Genomic DNA, 19,559 nt, shown 5'->3' with positions numbered 1-19,559 from the left:
TGTTTTGCAGTGTTTTACAACAGTGAGTGCGGTCTCTGGGGTTTTTCGAGCTAATCATCTCAGAAGTGTGTAACGGTAGTGCAGTAATCCTGAAAGTGCGCTGAAATGAAAATATGAATTTAAACCAAGTTAACCTATTTGACCCTATACTTTTTATGGGTTAAACACATCTTTGTGAATAATAAGCAGAGTACAGAAACATACTCAAAGCCACTCAGTTTCAAGTAAACCTTGACTGTTCAGAGTGGAAAACTAGAGCAACCGCCTACTTTGCAGTACTGTATGCACTGTACTGTACACTACATATAAGAAAAGGTAAAAAAATACTCATTTTGTCCAGAGTACAAACCATTTATCATCTATGAAATAAATGTTTTTTTTTTATCAATTTGTGTACAAATGTTTTAACTTTTACCTATAATTTTTTATATATTTTAAAGAAAATCCTTATGTCCAGACTTACATCCAATTATGAAATGTGAGAAATATGGTTATTTATTATAATTTGGTTATTTATTTATTTATTTACTTATATTTTAATCAAATTTTGTGTAAAAAATGCTTTCTAAAAATAATAAGCAATAAGGTACGAGAGGCTGTGCTGTATTATGAATAAGTCACAGCTGAAGGGCGTTGTTAGGCACGACACAAAGCGGAGTTTGTGCATTTATTATTGATAATACAATTACAATACACCACTGCGCCACACACATTCCTGTCCCACCCACTTTTTAAAACAAAGTTACGCCACTGCCTTCAGCTGTGACTTATTCATGATACAGCACTAGCCTCGAGTAACTTATTGCTTTTATAAAACAGTTACCACACAAATATTAAAGCCAAAAATATGTATCAATGCAACTTTCATGAAGTAAACTTTCACAAAAATCCTTCCTTCTGCCGGAAAAGATAGTCCCTGACCGTGAACAGTAACAGAAGTTACATTATTATGCCATTAGATGGCGGCAAAGACTGTCTTTATGAGTGCGTCAGTCAGTAGCAAAGACTTTTACATTGAAAAGGCTGAATTGTTGTGAACACGGAACAAGACGCAGCTGACAAATGCTTTGAATAGCTCTGTCAGTAATGGGAAAACCCCTTAACTGTTAAAAGGACAAGATAATACATTGGACATTTAAACAGATTTTTTATTATGAACATAGGACTGACCTGAAGGAAAATGCTAAATCTGAATGCAGGTAATAAACTCGCTCACTCAATCTTTTTCTCACAACACTCTTCTGCATAATACAGTAAGCTTCAATGAACAATATCAGTTGAGAACATACAGTTTACGTTGCTAAGAGTGGTTGCTAAGGGTGTTGTGTAGTGATACACAGAACCGTTGGGTGAAGCGGTCACAGCCGTGTTTTATCGTGAATAAAACACAGCTATTGACCAATCAAGGACAGGAACTGTTTTATAAAAATAATTATTGTAAAAAATTTTACCTATATTATATTAAAAAAATTTTAAAAATCATATTCAAAGTAGTCTAATAATCTCAAAGTGTTTTTTTTTTTTTTTTATACATGTTTTAACTTTTGGAATTTATATAATAAATGAGTCAAAAGATTAAAAAAGTTATTAAACATTACTTATGGTCGAGAGCAGTGCATTATTGGATACAGCACATGCAGTGTGCCATTCTGAACACAGCCAGCAACACAGCAGTTACAAAAAAAAAAAAAAAAAAAATCACCTGGACACTGTTTAATTCTGAAGTTTATTCGTCCCATTTCATTAAGAATTTCGATTCATCAAAAGGCCTTATAAACAGTTTATGGCTCGCAAAGACACTGATTGCTTACAGGAAAGATTTTCTTCTAAACAAATCCCATCAGTCCACTGAAATGGCAACAGATTGCATGTTCGTGGGTTGTGCCATCTTCGTAACGTCGTACTTTTCGTTTAAGGCCAAAGGGTACATGAACGCAACATCAGAAAATTTCAATTTCATTAATGTTTGTGGCAACACAAACCATCTTAATGCACAGAATGCAGTGAGGTTTTGTTTAATTTCCGACATGTGGAGGGTTTATGGGACAGAATGGACCTCAGGTAGTCGTTTCATCATCTGAAAGGCAGTCTCTTCATGCACAGGCATCCTTCATAGTACCTTAATCAATAGTCTGTTACAGATCATCAAGTTTCAATATCAAAAACGTTTATCGGACGAGATCTTTCTGTCGATGAGATCACAGTACAATCGTGCCACGCATCATGTTGCGATCTATGAGCCGACAAACGCACATACGCACACTCTCACACATACACAAACACTTTAAAAAACATTGTAAAATGAACAAACAAATAACGTACGTGAAAACATTAATCATGTTTCCATGATCTGACAGGCATTAAACACAAAATCAAACAGAAAAACTGACAGTGAGACCCAGAGAAAGTCAGCCGGTGAAACACAGGGGCAAATCCCCCATAATGCTTTGGGCCTGACGCACTGTGACCCTTTATATTCGGTGATGTCATCATTCAGAGCCTTTTCAGTGACTGCAGACACCCCTCAGATCCTTTAACAGCAGCACTAGAGGACGAGGGACGATGAACCCTCGGCATGAGAGCTCCTGACCAGGGTGAGAGAGAGAGACGGCTGACGGGACGTTCTGGGGGTCGGGGCGGAGGACAGGTGGGGCCGGGGGTCGTCCCAGGGGGGCTAGCGGTTGTTCTTTGCTGCCTCCTTAGCCGCTATGATCAGCGGCGTGAGGCTGGACAAAGGCTTGGCCACTTTCAGGAACTGGTGCTGCAGGGAGAAGACAGAGAAGTCCCTTGTTACGCTCACCAAGGCTGCATTTATTTGATCAAAAATACAGTAAAATCAGTAATATTGTGAAAAATTATTAAAATTTAAAATAACTGTTTTCTATTTGAGTATATTTTAAAATGTAATTTATTCCTGTGGTGCAAAGCTGAATTTTCAGCATCATTAGTCCAGTCACATGATCCTTCAGAAATCATTCTAATATGATTTGCTGCAATGTTGAAATCAGTTGTGCTGCTTCATATTTTTGTGGAAACTATGATTTATTTGTATATGATATATGTGGAAACAGCATTTATTTGAAATAGAAATCTGTAACATTATAAATGTCTTCACTGTCACTTTTTTATCAATTAAATGCACCCTCGCTGAATTAAAGTATTAATTTCTTTCTTTAAAACAAAAAATATATATTTTACTGACCCCAAACTTTTGAACAGTAATGCGTATTGACAAATATTTTGAGGGTTTTGAACCTGTTCTAACCAGTTCTTGTTATTTATTTATTCATTGTATTTATTATGTATAATTGGAAAGTTTAAAGGTGCAATGTGTAAATTTTAGCGGTGAGGTTGCGAACTGCAACTAACGGTGCACACCCCGTCTGGCCGACACGACAAAGATGTCGTCGTCTGAGACAGCAGAGAGTACATTAGCCAGTGGAGCATTGAGGTTTCTTCTTACTTCTAACAGTGAATGGTCTCTGCTTCTAATAATCCAGACTATTACTACTACTTCGTGAGTATTCAACGTAGTGACGATGCAAGCTGCCTCTAAAAACACCAACGAACATAGTGACGAAACGCGATCTGTAGAGCAGTTTTTCCGTTTAGGGCTACCGTAGAAACATGCCGGCGCAAAATGGCGACTTAACATGTAAGGGGACCCACGGTGTATATAGATAGAAATGGCTCATTCTAAGGTAATAAAAACATAACGGTTCATTATGTAAGGTCTTTATACACCACTGAAAACATAGTTATGCATATTATATTGCATTTCTGTCAATAGATCCTCACAAATTTTACACACTGCACCTTTAATTAATAAAAAATATAATTGATACGATTGATTCTTAATAAGTTTCATTTATTGTCCTTCATTTTAAAAACTTTAAACTTTTTAAACCTGTGGTTTAGTCAGCTAGAGAGTGAACTGTAGATTTCAGTTGTTATTGTAAATAATCCTTTCTATTTTCTGTTCCCGCTCACTTTAATGACTGAGATTTCCAGCAGCTTTTCACATTATTTACACAAGTCTCTCCATCCGCATTATTTAATGCACAATTGAGTCATATAATGTGTTACACAACCTCACTACTGATGCTCTCATACTTTCATCTTCTGGGGCTTTTCTAGAAAGTTCTGGCAGCACTTATTCCAAACAACAGATGTGAGTTTTCTAAATCAGATGTGCGTGTAGGAGTGACATAAGAGCAGAAGGGAGAGAGATGATATTATGGAGACAGGACTGAATGCTAGAATGAAATTACCAGAAAATCTAATATAATTTGAGAGAATATACACACTACATAACAAAGGCAGCTTTTTAATTCTTTAAAATTGGATAGAAGTTATTGCTACTCATTAAATTGGTCAAAAATGCTGTCTAGGTAGGCAGCTCACTAGGTTTTGAATAATCATTTAATTAAATGTATTTTATCAGTTAATCAGTAACTAAATACAATTAATAAGTAATAAAAAAAATTACATTCTACATTCTACAACTTTTCATTATTTTTAAATAAAAAAAATAATAATAATTTGCATTTCTTAAACCATTTGCTACTCAAGTCTTTATTTGTTAGCCATGAAAGGTGATTTAATTTTTCCACTTTTTAATTAATGAACTGATAATCGATTGTTTCCTCTTAGTTTCTAGAATTTTCTACAGCTGCATTTTAAGCCACTATTCACTAATCTATAAATTTATTTGTTTTTATAGCATTGACAATCCATAAATAATTCAGAAGGAAAACATTGAAAACACACACACACACACACACACACACACACACACACACACACCTGTAAGAGCTCCTTGGCAGAGCCCCTCTTCTCCACGTCCATTTCCAGACAGCGGTTTAAGAAATCACGAAACACAGAGGAGAGTTTCTCTGGGTTTTGTAGCTCTGGTGTTCCATTGGTGGCGATGAGGTACAGAGCCTGGACAACACAAGGGGTTAAAGGTGATTAAAAATGAACATTAACTACAGCACCAGTTTGCTTTCATTTAAAAGGCTATTTGAAATGTTCTTGTCTATTTAAAACTTTAAGGAATAACCATCCAGAGGTTTCTACAAATCTACAAATATTTGCCTCAAGTTTGCCTCAACTACTTCTCACTACTACATTTTTGTTTGCCACAAATAATATTTTCAATGGCATTTAAAGGGTTAGTTCACCCAAAAATCCATGTCGTTCCACACCCTTAAGACTTTCATTCATATTCAGAACACAAATTAAGATCTTTTTGATGAAATCTGAGAGCTTTCTGTTCTTCCATAGACAGCCGAAGCAATTGAAACTTCATAAAGAGATCATAAAATGAATCCATATGAATTGAGCGGTTGAGTCCAAATTTTCTGAAGAGACTCGATTTGCTTTATATGATGAACAGACTGAATTTAGGCTTTTATTCACATATAAACATTGATCAATTCAAGCACGTTTGCTTGACGTGTGCAAGAACCAATGAGGTTCATTCTCATGTGTTAGGCAGCATGTTTGAGCTTCCGGAAGAGGTTTGTTCTTGCACGGTCAAGCAGTTTCGGTTGAGCTTCTGTTTATGTTTGCTGATCAAGGTTTATATGTGAATAAAAGCCTAATTTAAATCTGTTCATCATATAAAGTGATTGAGTCTCTTCAGAAAATTTGGACTAAACCACTCAATTCATATGGATTCATTTTATGATCTCTTTATGAACTTTTTGAAGCGTCAAAGTGGTAGTTATGTAGCTGTCTATGGAAGGACAAAAAGCTCCCAGATTTCAATACAAAAATTCTTAATTTGTGTTCCAAAGAAGAACGAAAGACTTATGGGTTTGGAATGACATGAGGGTGAGTAATTTTCATTTATGGGTGAACTAACCCTTTAAGATAAAAGCCTTTTGAGCTGATGGAAGTTGAAATCAATGTTGCATTCTGTCCACCCACAAATTATAAATCGATAAAAATCATTGTTTCCATCTGATGCTGTTGACAGGAAAGCAACTGATGTCACTCTGGTGCACAAGGAAATAATTCAAAGGTTTGAAACAAAGGGTGGATCTCATGATCATCATCTTGGGATCAAAAGTGAACAGCATTAGGTCCATTTGTGCAGCTGGTCTTATGCAACAGCTTCACATTCCTCTGGTTCTTTCTTTCCTTCATCATTATCTAGTTAGTTAGTAAATCGCTAAATTTTATTAAACACTCAACTCAAATGAGGAACAGATATGTTATTAAAATATTACATACATTTAGAGAGTGTTTTGTTCCAGTCTGTAAAAGGCAGTTAAGATGTTTAAAAAATGTTTCAGCATTGACAGATTTTACAATTATTTTTCTAGATTTTGCATCTTTATTAGTATTGAACAAAATGGGGTTTTCAGTTGCACCCATTTAAACTTTTTTTGTCATTATCTGTCTTAAAACCTTCTATGTAATTAAATTTCTTGTTTTTTCATGTAGGCTTACTGTAAAATACTGCAGTATCACCATGTTATAACCTTTAAACCATATCATGCCATGACTGTAGTTGTTGGAAATACCATGTCCAAAGATTATGGGTTATGGCCCTGAACAATTACTATACTATGAACCATGGTATTATCTGCAGAACCTCGGTGTACCATGTAAATACCCTAGTTCATGATTATGTTGATCACTCAGGACCAAATATATATGTCTGTATTATATATATTATTTTGTCTAATGTGTTCCAGGAGAATTTTCTTCTGAAACTCATCTATAGTGATAAGGTGAACATATTAGAGTTAGGTTTAGATGTCTTTAATCTTACCCTCAGAGGGTTTTCGTTGAGGTACGGCGGTTCGCCCTCTATCATCTCTATAGCCATGATGCCCAGGGACCAGATGTCCACTTTGGGTCCGTAGGCCTTGCGGGTCACCACCTCCGGTGCCATCCAGTAGGGCGTTCCCACCATGGTGCTTCGTTTGCTTTGTTCAGGAGTGATCTGAGCGCAGAAGCCGAAATCGGCTAAGAGACACAGACAGACAGATGTTTAGACCAGCTGGTGTGATACTGTCATGTGATATCAAATATACAACAGGAATAGTGAAGCATGGTCATAATCTGGATTCTTGCTCCCTCTACTGGTCAAAAGAGAAGCCTTTGCACAAATTTTAGGTCCATGTCACTAATATATACATACAATTTACATCCCAGAACAGCCCTTAAATGTTTTAGGAAGAAAAATTGAAACACAAATTATGACAAGTAGTTATAGATCTGGGGCCGTATTCACAAAACATTTTATCTTACCACTAAGAGTTCTCCTAAATGGCAGTAAAAGTTCTTAGCTAAGAGTTTTCTCTTAAAACCTATTCACAAAGCTGCTGGGACCAACTTTTACTAAAGAATAGAGAGAAGTCTTAAGCTAAGAGAAAGGGCGGGGTTGACCTCGTTGCTATGGACTATGACCACAGTGATTGGCTGATGGGGGAGGAGTCTCTGTCAGCGATTTAATCAGAAATATTGTAGAATGAGTTATCATGTTGCCATATACAAATAAATGTTTTAAAATAAAAATCTTGCCATATTCAAATAAAGACTTTAAAATAAAAATCTTGCCATATTCAATTAAAGGTTTTAAATGTAGGTGTAAGTGTCATTAATTAAACTAGTACATGCTAATTGTCCGCCTCTTACATGTTTCCATCTCGAGAGATTGCAGAATTCAAGTGACAAATTATGTTTTATAAACAAAGTTTTGGAGGAGCGCGTTCAAATGGTCTATCTAATCAGCTCGAGTGGAAGTATATACACACAGACGAGAGCCGACTCACATAGTTACCTCGACAGTTTTTTGCATCCCTCCGCCAACCCGTTCCTCACTCTTGGCTGGCTGGGGATACGAGGAGAACTCTGGATTTGGGCAAAATTCCAAGCTCGGAACCCTCGATCCCCTTGGACAGCATGCCAAATACGCTTATTGTGTGTGTATATATATATATATATTTATTTATTTTTATTTTTTTTACTCTATTTGATCATTTCTAAGTGTGAACTAGTGAAAACAACTACCACAGGTAATCAGGCATTATTATTTATTTATTTATTAAAGATTTATTTTTGCCGTTTTATCGTAGATTCAAATCTATATGTATATGTAATATGTATTGCGTTTATGAAAAAAAGGCTCAGCAACCAAGGGTCTATTGCTATTGCCTCAATGGTGTACAGTGTCTTTGGGTGGATTGGCCCCAACAATCATTTTAGGACTGTTTTTGATTTTGTCTTAGTGACTTAGAAGTCCTCTTGACTACTCCTAGCGTTTCACAGATTTAGGAGCTAGTTTTTGCTTTGTGAAAAATATTCTTAGAGCAAAAAATTAGGAGTCCTAAAGTTAGGACTGACACGCCCATTATTTTTAAGAGTTTCTCCTAAATCGGCAAGTTAGGAGCTACTTTTAGTCTTAAAATGTTTTGTGAATACGGCCCCAGTTGTGCACTCACTGAGTTTGACAGAGCCGTCCATGCCCAAGAGAATGTTGTCACTCTTGATGTCTCTGTGAATAACCTGATTCGAGTGAAGAAACTCAAGGGCTTGTAGACACTGCATGGATAAGAACAACCCAGTTAGCAAATTAAAACATGCACAGGCTTCATGTGAAAATCTTCAAAATTGTCCCAAAAACTAGTGAGCTGCCTAGCTAGACAGCATGCATTGCAAACAAGCTCAGAGCAGTGTTATTTTAGTATTATTTATATAGTATTATAGTTTTTTATTAATATTTAGAATTTGCTGTTATTGTTATATTTTCAGTTTTTAGTTTAATTTTAGTTTAAGTTTTAGAAATTGTGATGTGCTTTTATCATTTTTTAAAAATATTTATAATTTATCTTTTATATTTCAGTTTTAGTTTTAATAATTTTACCCCCAGTTTCACAGACAAGGTTTAAGCCTAGTCCCAGACTAAAATGCATGTTTGATCTGATTTAACTGAAAGCTTAACTTGCACTGATATATCTTAAAATACATCAGTGCCATTGTTTTGTCTCAAGATGCACATCAGTAATGTTTTTTTTTTTTTTTTTTTTTTTTTTTTTCTAAGGCATGTTTATAAAAGCTACTTAAATGTCTTAATTTAACTAAGGCCTAATCCTGGCTTCATCTAAGCCCTGTCTGTGAAACCGGGCCTTAGAAATGTCAAATTAGTATTATATTATATAATATTAATATTAATTAAGTTATAAATATGGATATTTTTCTTACAAAAACGCATCGCTTCACTTCAGAAGGCCTTTATTAACCCTGCAGCCATATGGATTACTTTTATGACGGATGGATGTGCTTTTTTGGGTTTCAAAATCTAAGTTACTATTCAATTCCATTATAAAGCTTGGAAGAGCCAGATATTTTTTAATATATTTAACGACTGTGTTTGACTTAAAGAAGAAAGTCATATACACCTAGGATGGCTTGAGGTTGAGTAAATTATTGGATGATTGTTAGGTGAACTAACCCTTTTTTTAGTTTTTCATCTAATTTTATATCAATTACCAAAATGATTTTTAATAGTTTTAGGTAATAATAACACTGGTCTTGCAGCATAATCTTGGTTAAAACAACCAGATTTAATGCAATTTCTGTTGAATTTTTACCCTGCACATTCCTCAATCACATTCACACAGCACACTACTTACTGCAGGGATATTGAGGCCACACCCCCTGCATGCACTGTGCATTCCTCCATAACATGCACATTTGATCAAAAATACAGAAAAATATTATATTATATTATATTAATATTGTGAAATATTATTACAATTTAAAATAATGGTTTTCTATTTTAATATACATTAAAATATAATTTATTTCTGTGATGCAAAGCTGAATTTTCCTCATGATTACTCCAGTTTCAGTGTCACATGATCCTTCAGAAATCATTCTAATATGCTAATTTGATACTCAATTATCAATGTTGGAAACAGCTGCGCTGCTTAATAATTTTTATAACCTGTGATACTTTTTTCAGGATTCTTTGATGAATAAAAAGTAAAAGAACAGCATTTATTTAAAATAGAAATCTTTTGTAACATTCAAACCGTTCAAAATTTTGGGGTCAGTAATTATTATTATTATTTTTTTTTAAAGAAATTTTTCAGCAAGGATGTGTGAAACTGATAATAAAGACTTATATTATTAGAAAAGATTTCTATTTTTAATAAATGCTGTTCTTTTTAACTTTTTATTAATCAATGAATCCTGAAAAAAGTATCACAGGCCAAAAAAAAAAATATTAAGCAGCATAACTGTTTCCAACATTGATACTTGAGTAGCAAATCAGCATATTAGAATGATTTCTGGAGGATCATGTGACACTGAAATAAACAACACACATAACAATTGCTGCAATAAAAATATATTTATTTTACATATTTACTAAATTAGAATTAATTGGATGTAAAAAAGAAATAACTTATTTCATGACTGTTATTATGACCAAACAAAATGTTTATATTTATGTTTATATGATACATTTTATATCAAATTTATTTAGACATTTCTATAAATTTCCCAAAATTTCCAAATAATTCCCATAAATTCTCATAAATTCCCATAAATTTCTGTTAAGTTTCCAAATTGGAATATTTCCAAAATTCCCCAGGTTAAGTTCCCGTGGAAAATTTCCGGAAATTTACCGGAAACTTTCCGCCCCTTTGCAACCCTAACTGGAATTAACTGATTCGCTGTACATATTTTTGTAAGGAATGCTATTTGTGAGTTGCTGCCTAGTGTTCCAAATCAGTCACTTATGAGGTTCCATTTCACTTAAGAGAGCAAGGCAGCTCAATATGTTTTGGAGACAAAAACAAAAACAAAAAAAAAAAAAAAACATGGCAAGTTGAATAATTTCACACTCACTTCCCGACAGACAGCTGCGATCTGCGCTTCATCCATACACGTTTCTGTCACCACGTCCGTCAGGGAACCTCCTGCCAGATACTCCATCACTACCCAGAGCTCATCCCCCACCAGGTAACTATGGCAACAAGACAGCATCGTCAACAGACGCCACATTACTGAGTGATGCAGCAGCATTGCCGTGACAACAGAATTATTGGACGCTTCTGCTTTTATTAGTGCAGACATAAAGCAACTCACCATGGAAACAGAGAGAAGCTTTGGATTAGCTTTGCTTTTTTTTTTTTTTTTTTTTTTTTTAGACAATAAGACTTAAGCACAATCTAAAAAAAATAAGTTTGTGCGGTAACAAAAAGCAGAAAAAAAATAAACAGAAAAATGTAAGAAAATATAACCTAAAAATATACAAAAATACAACAAAAATATAGCAAAAAAAAAAAAAAATTAATTATACAGAAAAAAAAAGATATAACTTAAAAATTAAAAGAAAATAACAAAAATTAAAGAAAAATAAAAGACAATATAAAGTAAAAAAAAAAAAAGACAAAAGAAAATACAAAAGAAAATAAAAACAGTATACAGTTTAAAAATAAATAAAAATAAACAGAGTTCTTATAGATTTTCTGAGAATACAATTTTTACATTATTTTACTTCTAAAGTAAATTTATAGAAAATAATTTAAAAAATATATTTTTACAGAAAACTAGCTAAAATACTGATTAGGAAGATTATTTCCCCCCATCCCCCTCACCTGTCCAGGTAGTTGACGATGTTGGGGTTCTTGTTTTCCCTCATGACTAAGATCTCGTTGATGATCAGCTCTTTCTTGGGCTGCTGCTGTAGGTTCATCTGTTTGATGGCCACCTGAGAGACCAAACATCAGAATAAAAGCTTTTAGACACACTTGAAGATTAATCCGAGAGTCTTCGGCTCCATTAGGCCCGTCTCTGAGCATCTCTCCATTAACATGAGGGAGAGTTAGCTTTGAGATTAGCTCTCTTTGTGTGTAGGTAAGATTGCAGTGCGCGCTCAGCTCAGAGGAATGTCATCAGATCAATATCACATGCCGTATCCCCCGAATCATTGTTATCGATCAGCGAAAATGTCGACGTCTCTGTCGGAATAGCATTAATGATGATGATAGGTGCCCTCTATTAACCGTAAGAGCGTGTGGACAGTGAAAAGGCTGTCGATATCTCCAACCCCATGATAAGAGTTCTCCAAATGGAAACAAAATCATTAACCTTATAAGCAATAATAATAGTGATGCTTGCCTTATTAGTAGTGTTTGGTAAGTATTGACCTAGTGAGCAGATGTACATCATGTTTACTTAAGAATTCTTAAGTAAATCTATCTTTAAGACAAGACAAAACAGTAAAAAATATCATGTTTTTTATTTTATTTTATTTTATCAAAGTATCTGTGCAAAATGTTAACTGAGACATTAGCTCTGCTCAACTTTGTTACATTGCCAATGGTCTCATTTGCTTGTGTTTAGCTGGAAATCGCCTGTTCTTTTAGTCTTTTGTTATGCCTTTTGTTAAATATGTTGTAGTTTTAATTTGTTAAAAGTACAATATAATTTTGTTTAAGTCCTTAACCCTATGAGAAATAATAATAGTGATGCTTGCCTTATTAGTGGTGTTTGGCGAGTATTGACATAGTGAGCAGATGTACGTCATCACATTTACTTAAGAATTCTTAAATAAATCTAAAGGATTTTATTCATAAATAGTAATAAAATTAATAAAATTGGACATTTTACAGGTAAACAGGACAAAACAGTAAATAATTAATAAGATTAATAAGATTGTGTTATTTTTATTTTTTATTTTATTTTATATTTTATTATTTTATTTTAAATTCCTTTTATTTTATTTTATTTTATTTGATCAAATCAAATCAAATCAAATCAAAATCAAAAGTATCTAGGTTCCAAATAAACAATGTGTACAAAAAGTTAAACGAGACAATAGCTTTATTTGATTTTATTTTTATTTTTATCAATTCATCGTTGTTCCAAACAAACAATGTGTACGAAAAGTCAACCGAGACAATAGCTTTAATTTATTTTATTTTATTTTATTTTGCTTTATTTTGTTTTATTTCATTTCATTTTATTTTGCTTTATTTTGTTTTATTTTATATTTTATCAATTCATCAGGGATCCAAACAAACAACGTGTATGAGAAGTTAACCGAGACAATAGCTTTATTTTATTTTATTTTATTTTGCTTTATTTTGTTTTATATTATTTTATCAATTCATCAGGGTTCCAAACAACGTGTACGAAAAGTTAACCGAGACAATAGCTTTATTTTATTTTATTTTATTATTTTACTTCATTTCATTTTATTTTATTTATTTTATATTATTTTATCAATTCATCGTGATTCCAAACAAACAACGTGTACGAAAAGTTAACTGAGACAATAGCTTTATTTTATTTTAGTATTTTGTTTTATTTTATTTTATATTATTTTATCAATTCATCAGGGTTCCAAACAAACAATGTGTACAAAAAGTTAACTGAGACAATAGCTTTATTTTATTTTATTTTATTTTATTTCATTTTTATTTTGCTTTATTTTATTTTATCAATTCATCGGGGTTCCAAACAAACAATGTGTATGAAAAGTTAACCGAGACAATAGCTTTATTTTATTTTATTATTTCATTTCATTTCATTTTATTTATTTTATATTATTTTATCAATTCATCAGGGTTCCAAACAAACAATGTGTACAAAAAGTTAACTGAGACAATAGCTTTATTTTATTTTATTTTATTTTATTTCATTTTATTTTGCTTTATTTTATTTTATTTTATATATTATTTTATCAATTCATCGGGCTTCCAAACAAACAATGTGTACGAAAAGTTAACCGAGACAATAGCTTTATTTTATTATTTTATTTTGCTTTATTTTATTTTATCAATTCATCAGGGATCCAAACAAACAACGTGTACGAAAAGTTAACCGAGACAACAGCTTTAATTTATTTTATTTTATTTTATTTTGCTTTATTTTGTTTTATTTTATTTTATTTCATTTTATTTTGCTTTATTTTGTTTTATTTTATATTATTTTATCAATTCATCAGGGATCCAAACAAACAACGTGTACGAAAAGTTAACCGAGACAATAGCTTTATTTTATTTTATTATTTCATTTCATTTCATTTTATTTATTTTATTTTTTTATCAATTCATCATGATTCCAAACAAACAATGTGTACGAAAAGTTAACCGAGACAATAGCTTTATTTTATTTCATTATTTTATTTTGCTTTATTTTGCTTTATTTTATTTTATCAATTCATCAGGGATCCAAACAAACAACGTGTATGAAAAGTTAACCGAGACAATAGCTGTATTTTATTTCATTTTATTTTGCTTTATTTTGTTTTATTTTAATTTATATTATTTTATCAGTTCATCGGGGTTCCAAACAAACAATTTGTTTGAAAAGTTAACAGAGACATTCACTCTGCTCAACTTTATCACATTGCCAATGGTCTCGGTTGCTTGTGTATTGCTGGAAATCACCAACAGGCATCGCTTTACAGTTCTTTTCAAATGCTTTGTTCTTTTAGTCTTCTGTTATTCTTTTGTTAAATACCATGTTGCGATTTTAATTGGCAAATATTTGTCAAAAGTGCAATACTGGCAAGTACTGACCTAGTGAGCAGATGTACATCATGTTCCATTTTAAGCATTATATTTGTTGGACTAACATCATTTAACGTCTGTAATACGTAATGCATGTGCTGAATGTTGTTTTAATATAAATCAGGAAATGTTACAGTGTCATATTGCAGATGAGCAAATACTCTTCTTGGAGAAAATGCACATCTAGATGACGTATATGTGCCATCAGTGGAGAAACACATTACTGGCTGGCACCTCAAAAGTCTCACCTCTTGTCCCGTGGCAATGTCTATGGCTGTGTAAACTGTTCCAGACGCCCTGATGAGGGAAGGAAGTGAAGATTTAGATGAATGTTTGAAGATTGTTGGATTTGGCATAAATGATAAGATATTCATCATAAACTCACCCCTGGCCAATCTTCTCAAACCGCGTGTACTTCTTTTTCGGGTCACCCACGCTGACTATACTTCCTGTGGAGTGGAGGTCACATGTTATTTTCGCAGATATGTATATATAAACACTACAAAAAAATGAGACACAAGTGAGGAAAAAAAAATCAGCATTTTAAAAGACAAAAGAATATAAAATGTAGCACTTCAGGATTTGTGACAGAGCTCCACAACTTATTAATTTTATAATCAAAATTGTGATATGACTTTGTGCAATTATTAAACTGGAGATTAGTAGGCGACACTGAGATAACTTGAAATATCAGACAAATAAAAGCTCAAGGGTTATCTGGACTACCTTACAAACATAATAATAATATTTAATGATATACATGTACATAATACATAATAAGTATAAACTTAAATATATGAACTTAAACACAAACTTAAATGTATGTATTTAACTTAAAAGTATAAACTTAAATACATAATACATATAAACTTAATTAAAAATATTTTTGTAATCTATTTAAATATTCTATTCTAATAAAAATATATTATTTTACACAATTTTGCATATATATATATATTTTTTTTTAAAGATTATATTTATAAAAAATTATAAAAGTAGATATTTTACAGGTAAACAAAACAGAAAACTATGTTTATTTTATTGTTTTATTTTATTTCATTTTATTGCAGTAAAAAATATTTAATTTTATGTTATATTTTATTTTATTTTATTTTATTTTATTTTTTTATTTTATTTTTAATTTAATTTAATTTAATTTAATTTAATTTAATTTAATTCAAAGTATCTGGGTTCCAAACAATGTGTATGAAATGTGAACCATATTAGCTCTGCTCAACTTTATCACATTGCCGATAGTCTCGATTGCTTGTGTTTTGCTGGAAATCACCAACAGGCATCACTTTACAGTTCTTTTCAAATGTTTTGTTCTTTTAGACTTTTATTATGCCTTTTGTTAAATATTTGTCAAAAGTGCAATATAATTTTTGCCAAATCAGGCAGCCCTAGTTTGTGAAGATCAACCAAATTGTTGCCCTCAAACAGTTCTTGTATAAGAAGAGGGATGCTCAGCTCTAAGAGGACACAACCGTCTCAGTTAACCGAGATCAGACTTCAGTCAGACACATGCTGTGGAGGGAGAAGCAAGCAATCATTTCCAGTCAAAACAAGTTGACCTAGCAGAAGAATGAGAGAGAGGGGGAGATGAAAAGGCCTCTAAACCTTTGGGAAAAGACTTTAGATTTACAGGCAGTGAGGTAATAGAGGCTTGGAAAAGACAGAAAGGAAGAAGGCAGAGGGATGATCAGAATTTTACGACGTCTTTGAGTCTTAAATTTAGGCCACATAAGGGAAAGACAGGAACATCTTCAGTTCGACGTGTAACTCGGCAACCATTGATGAATGGATGTTTTAAATGAAGAACAACAACTCTTTGGCCAAGAGGGGCCTGAACTGACAGAGTGGGGCAGGAGGGACACACTGGATGGCTGCAGCAGCATCCCGTTCTTACCAGTAGAGGGCGATCTGAGAACGTCTGTAGCATGGGTTTTTAATAAGATACAGGTTCTTAGAAAGTCATGCATCTCTAGGGCCGCTCATAAACAAAATGACTGGGAATAATTTCAGTCAAAATTAGATGCTAAATAATAATAATGCATATAAAATAAAACAAAATATAATAAATTATAATAAAATAATACAACTTAAAAGCACACAAAAAATGTATGAATTACTCGATCAAGAGATAAAAGCATGTTGGAATTTCTCAAAAATATAAATACACAATATATGTACTTTATATGTCAGGAATAATTTTTAGTCAGCTGGCCATTAACATAAAATAACCCTTGACAGGGTGACAGCACCTTAACAGCAATAATGACTTGCTGACTGCACATTATCCTACTTATTACAGGCCTACTTAATAAATAAATAAATAATTGGACATGAAATATTGATTTGTAAGTAAATTATTATACTACACAGGAAGAAAAAGACCTGAAGAGAGACATGAAACTAGCATAGCTATGTGGAAAACCAGTTCCCAGGAAAATAAATAAAAAAAATAAAATCTGATATACTTATTATATTATTTTTTAATTGTTGGTAATTGTGTGAGAGTGTGTGTATATATATATATATATATATATATATATATATATAAAGCATTTTAGAGCACATAAACAAATAAATAATTATTATTGTTACTTTCCATTTTTGTTAAGCTATATCTTGCGCATCACTTACGCAGTTTCTCGAGTATCTCTTCGTCGGTCATCTTCTTCTTGCGTGTCTTGTCAGCGCTCTGTGGAGTGGAGGGCGTCGGGGTGCTAGTGGCGTTGGTGGTAGAGGGTGTCGGGGTGGGACTGCCGCTGTCAGAGGCCGCGTTTGCGATGGGCGATGTGGCAGCATCTTTGGTGGAGAGTGGAGGAGGAAGAGGTTCAATAACGGAGCGTGTGTAGATCTGTGGGGTGGACAAATGTGTTGTATTAGCAGTGGATGATATAAAAATAAAATAAAATAAAATAAAAAGTAAAATAAAATAGTACCAGCCCTGATCATTTACACTAGAATAAACTGTATCAGAGCATATGGGGCCCAAACGGAGCAATGGATGATTCACAAGGTATTCTGGGAAAGGATCGGGCCGCTGGTACCCACAGAGATAATAAAACATATATTCCAGCACAGCTCAGTCTAAAGTGACTCAAGTGAATATAATTCTCTCCTCAGACATTCACAAGCTGAACAAAACCCTCTACATTTCTGCTCACTGGAGCCTCGGGTCTTAACAGAACCAGATCAGTGTGACTCTTCTTAAGTTTCCTGCTCTTTTCTTAGAAGATTACTTTACAGCACTGGGGTTGGGCTTGTGTTCTTTAATTCATTTTAGAGACAAAAACAGGGCACAAACAAGTGGCCACAGAGCTGAAGTGTGCAGTCAGAAGTTGACTCACCACGGTGACACCATGGAAACAGGGTACCAGCAGTGTTCATCTCAACACTCATTAACAACGGGCAGGATCATCACACACACACTCTCTCAGAAAACAAATATAAAATAAATAAATTGAAAAAGTGCAGTTCTTTACTTTTACTCTCAAAACAAACAAGAGTTGTGTGCATTGTGTTGTGACATGAACAGACGGAAATCAAGCATCAGCTTAAAAAAAAAAAAAAAAAAAAATATATATATATATATATGGAAACGATAAGAATTCTAATGTTTTTAAAAGAAGTTTTGCCTGCTCACCAAGGCTGCATTTATTTAATTAAAAACACAGTAAAAACAGTAATATTGTGAAATATTATTACAATTTAAAATAACTGTTTTCTGTTTGAATATATTTTATAAAGTCATTTATTCCTGTGATGGAAAAGCTGAATTTTCAGCATCATTACTCCAGTTTTTAGTGTCACATGATCCTTCAGAAATCATTCTAATATGCTGATTTGATGCTCAAGAAACATTTATTGTGTACAACTGTACAAAATATTTGTGTACAATATTTTTTTTTTCAGGATTCTTTGATGAATAGAAAGTTCAAAAGAACAGCATTTATCTGAAATATAATATTTTGTAACATTATAAATGTCTTTACTGTCACATACGATTTAATGCATCCTTGCTGAATAAAAGTATTAATTTCTTTAATTTCTTTTAAAAAAAATAAAAATAAAAATTCTTACTGACCCCAAACTTTTGAACGGTAGAGTATAATGTTACAAAAGCTTTGTATTTCAGATAAATGCTGTTCTTTTGAACTTTCTATTCATCAAGGAATCCTGAAAAAAAAAAGTACACAACTGTTTTCAACATTGATAATAATCATAAATGTTTCTTGAGCATCAAATCAGCATATTAGAATGATTTCTGAAGGATCATGTGACACTGAAAACTGGAGTAATGATGCTGAAAATTCAGCTTTGCCATCACAGGAATAAATTACTTTATAAAATATATTCAAACAGAAAACAGTTATTTTAAATTGTAATAATATTTCACGATATTACTGTTTTTACTGTATTTTTAATTAAATAAATGCAGCCTTGGTGAGCAGACGAAACTTCTTTTAAAAACATTAAAAATCTTACCGATTCCAAACTTTTGACTGGTAGTGTATATATATACAGAACTGTTCTATCCATCTATCCATCCATCTATCTATATAAATATATATATACACATAAATAAATATATCAGCTTGAATTTCTCCATCTTCAAAACAACATTAAGACACAAAGTTAAATTGGTCTGAAAAGAGATTTTTCTAACTAAAAATTAAAATTGGATCAATATATATGTTTTCCCTAAAATATTTCATTTTATGTTAATTTTGGCAACTTGCATATAAAGACTTGCATATAGATGAGTTTAAAGTTAAGAGACATGCACTACAAGTCACTTTTGGTCACTGTAGCTGTAAAAAGCAGCATCATGTGAGTGTGTGCTTGAACACATTAAAGGACATCATTCATGTCCTCTGGTTTAAAGGCTGACATAATGAGGGTGAAACCCCTTCGAATTGAGAGCTGACAGCTCACAAAACTACATGAGTGCTGATGGAGCATCTTTAATCATCCAGGCGCCTAAAAGCCCAACAGGCTTGATCC

The 19,559-nt window shown here is 32.7% G+C and overlaps 1 protein-coding gene across 3 annotated transcripts in view; it reads right to left on the bottom strand.

The window, feature by feature from the left end:
- Window positions 1–1,707: 1,707 nt before the first annotated feature.
- Window positions 1,708–19,559, bottom strand: part of pak1 (p21 protein (Cdc42/Rac)-activated kinase 1) — a 57,679-nt gene continuing 39,827 nt past the window's right edge. For all 3 annotated transcript variants that reach the window (XM_051870626.1, XM_051870624.1, XM_051870627.1), the window contains exons 7-15: window positions 17,193–17,409; window positions 14,932–14,995; window positions 14,795–14,843; window positions 11,625–11,737; window positions 10,873–10,990; window positions 8,460–8,559; window positions 6,785–6,981; window positions 4,807–4,944; window positions 1,708–2,761 (exon numbers count right to left, since the gene is read on the bottom strand). In XM_051870626.1, the coding sequence (XP_051726586.1) occupies window positions 2,675–2,761; window positions 4,807–4,944; window positions 6,785–6,981; window positions 8,460–8,559; window positions 10,873–10,990; window positions 11,625–11,737; window positions 14,795–14,843; window positions 14,932–14,995; window positions 17,193–17,409 (1,083 nt within the window). In that variant the 3' untranslated portion in view covers window positions 1,708–2,674. The remainder of the gene's footprint in view (window positions 2,762–4,806; window positions 4,945–6,784; window positions 6,982–8,459; window positions 8,560–10,872; window positions 10,991–11,624; window positions 11,738–14,794; window positions 14,844–14,931; window positions 14,996–17,192; window positions 17,410–19,559) is intronic.

Source organism: Ctenopharyngodon idella, chromosome 18, assembly GCF_019924925.1.
Source record: "Ctenopharyngodon idella isolate HZGC_01 chromosome 18, HZGC01, whole genome shotgun sequence".
Taxonomy (NCBI): Eukaryota; Metazoa; Chordata; class Actinopteri; order Cypriniformes; family Xenocyprididae; genus Ctenopharyngodon; species Ctenopharyngodon idella.
This window is presented reverse-complemented; position numbering and strand designations above follow the sequence as displayed.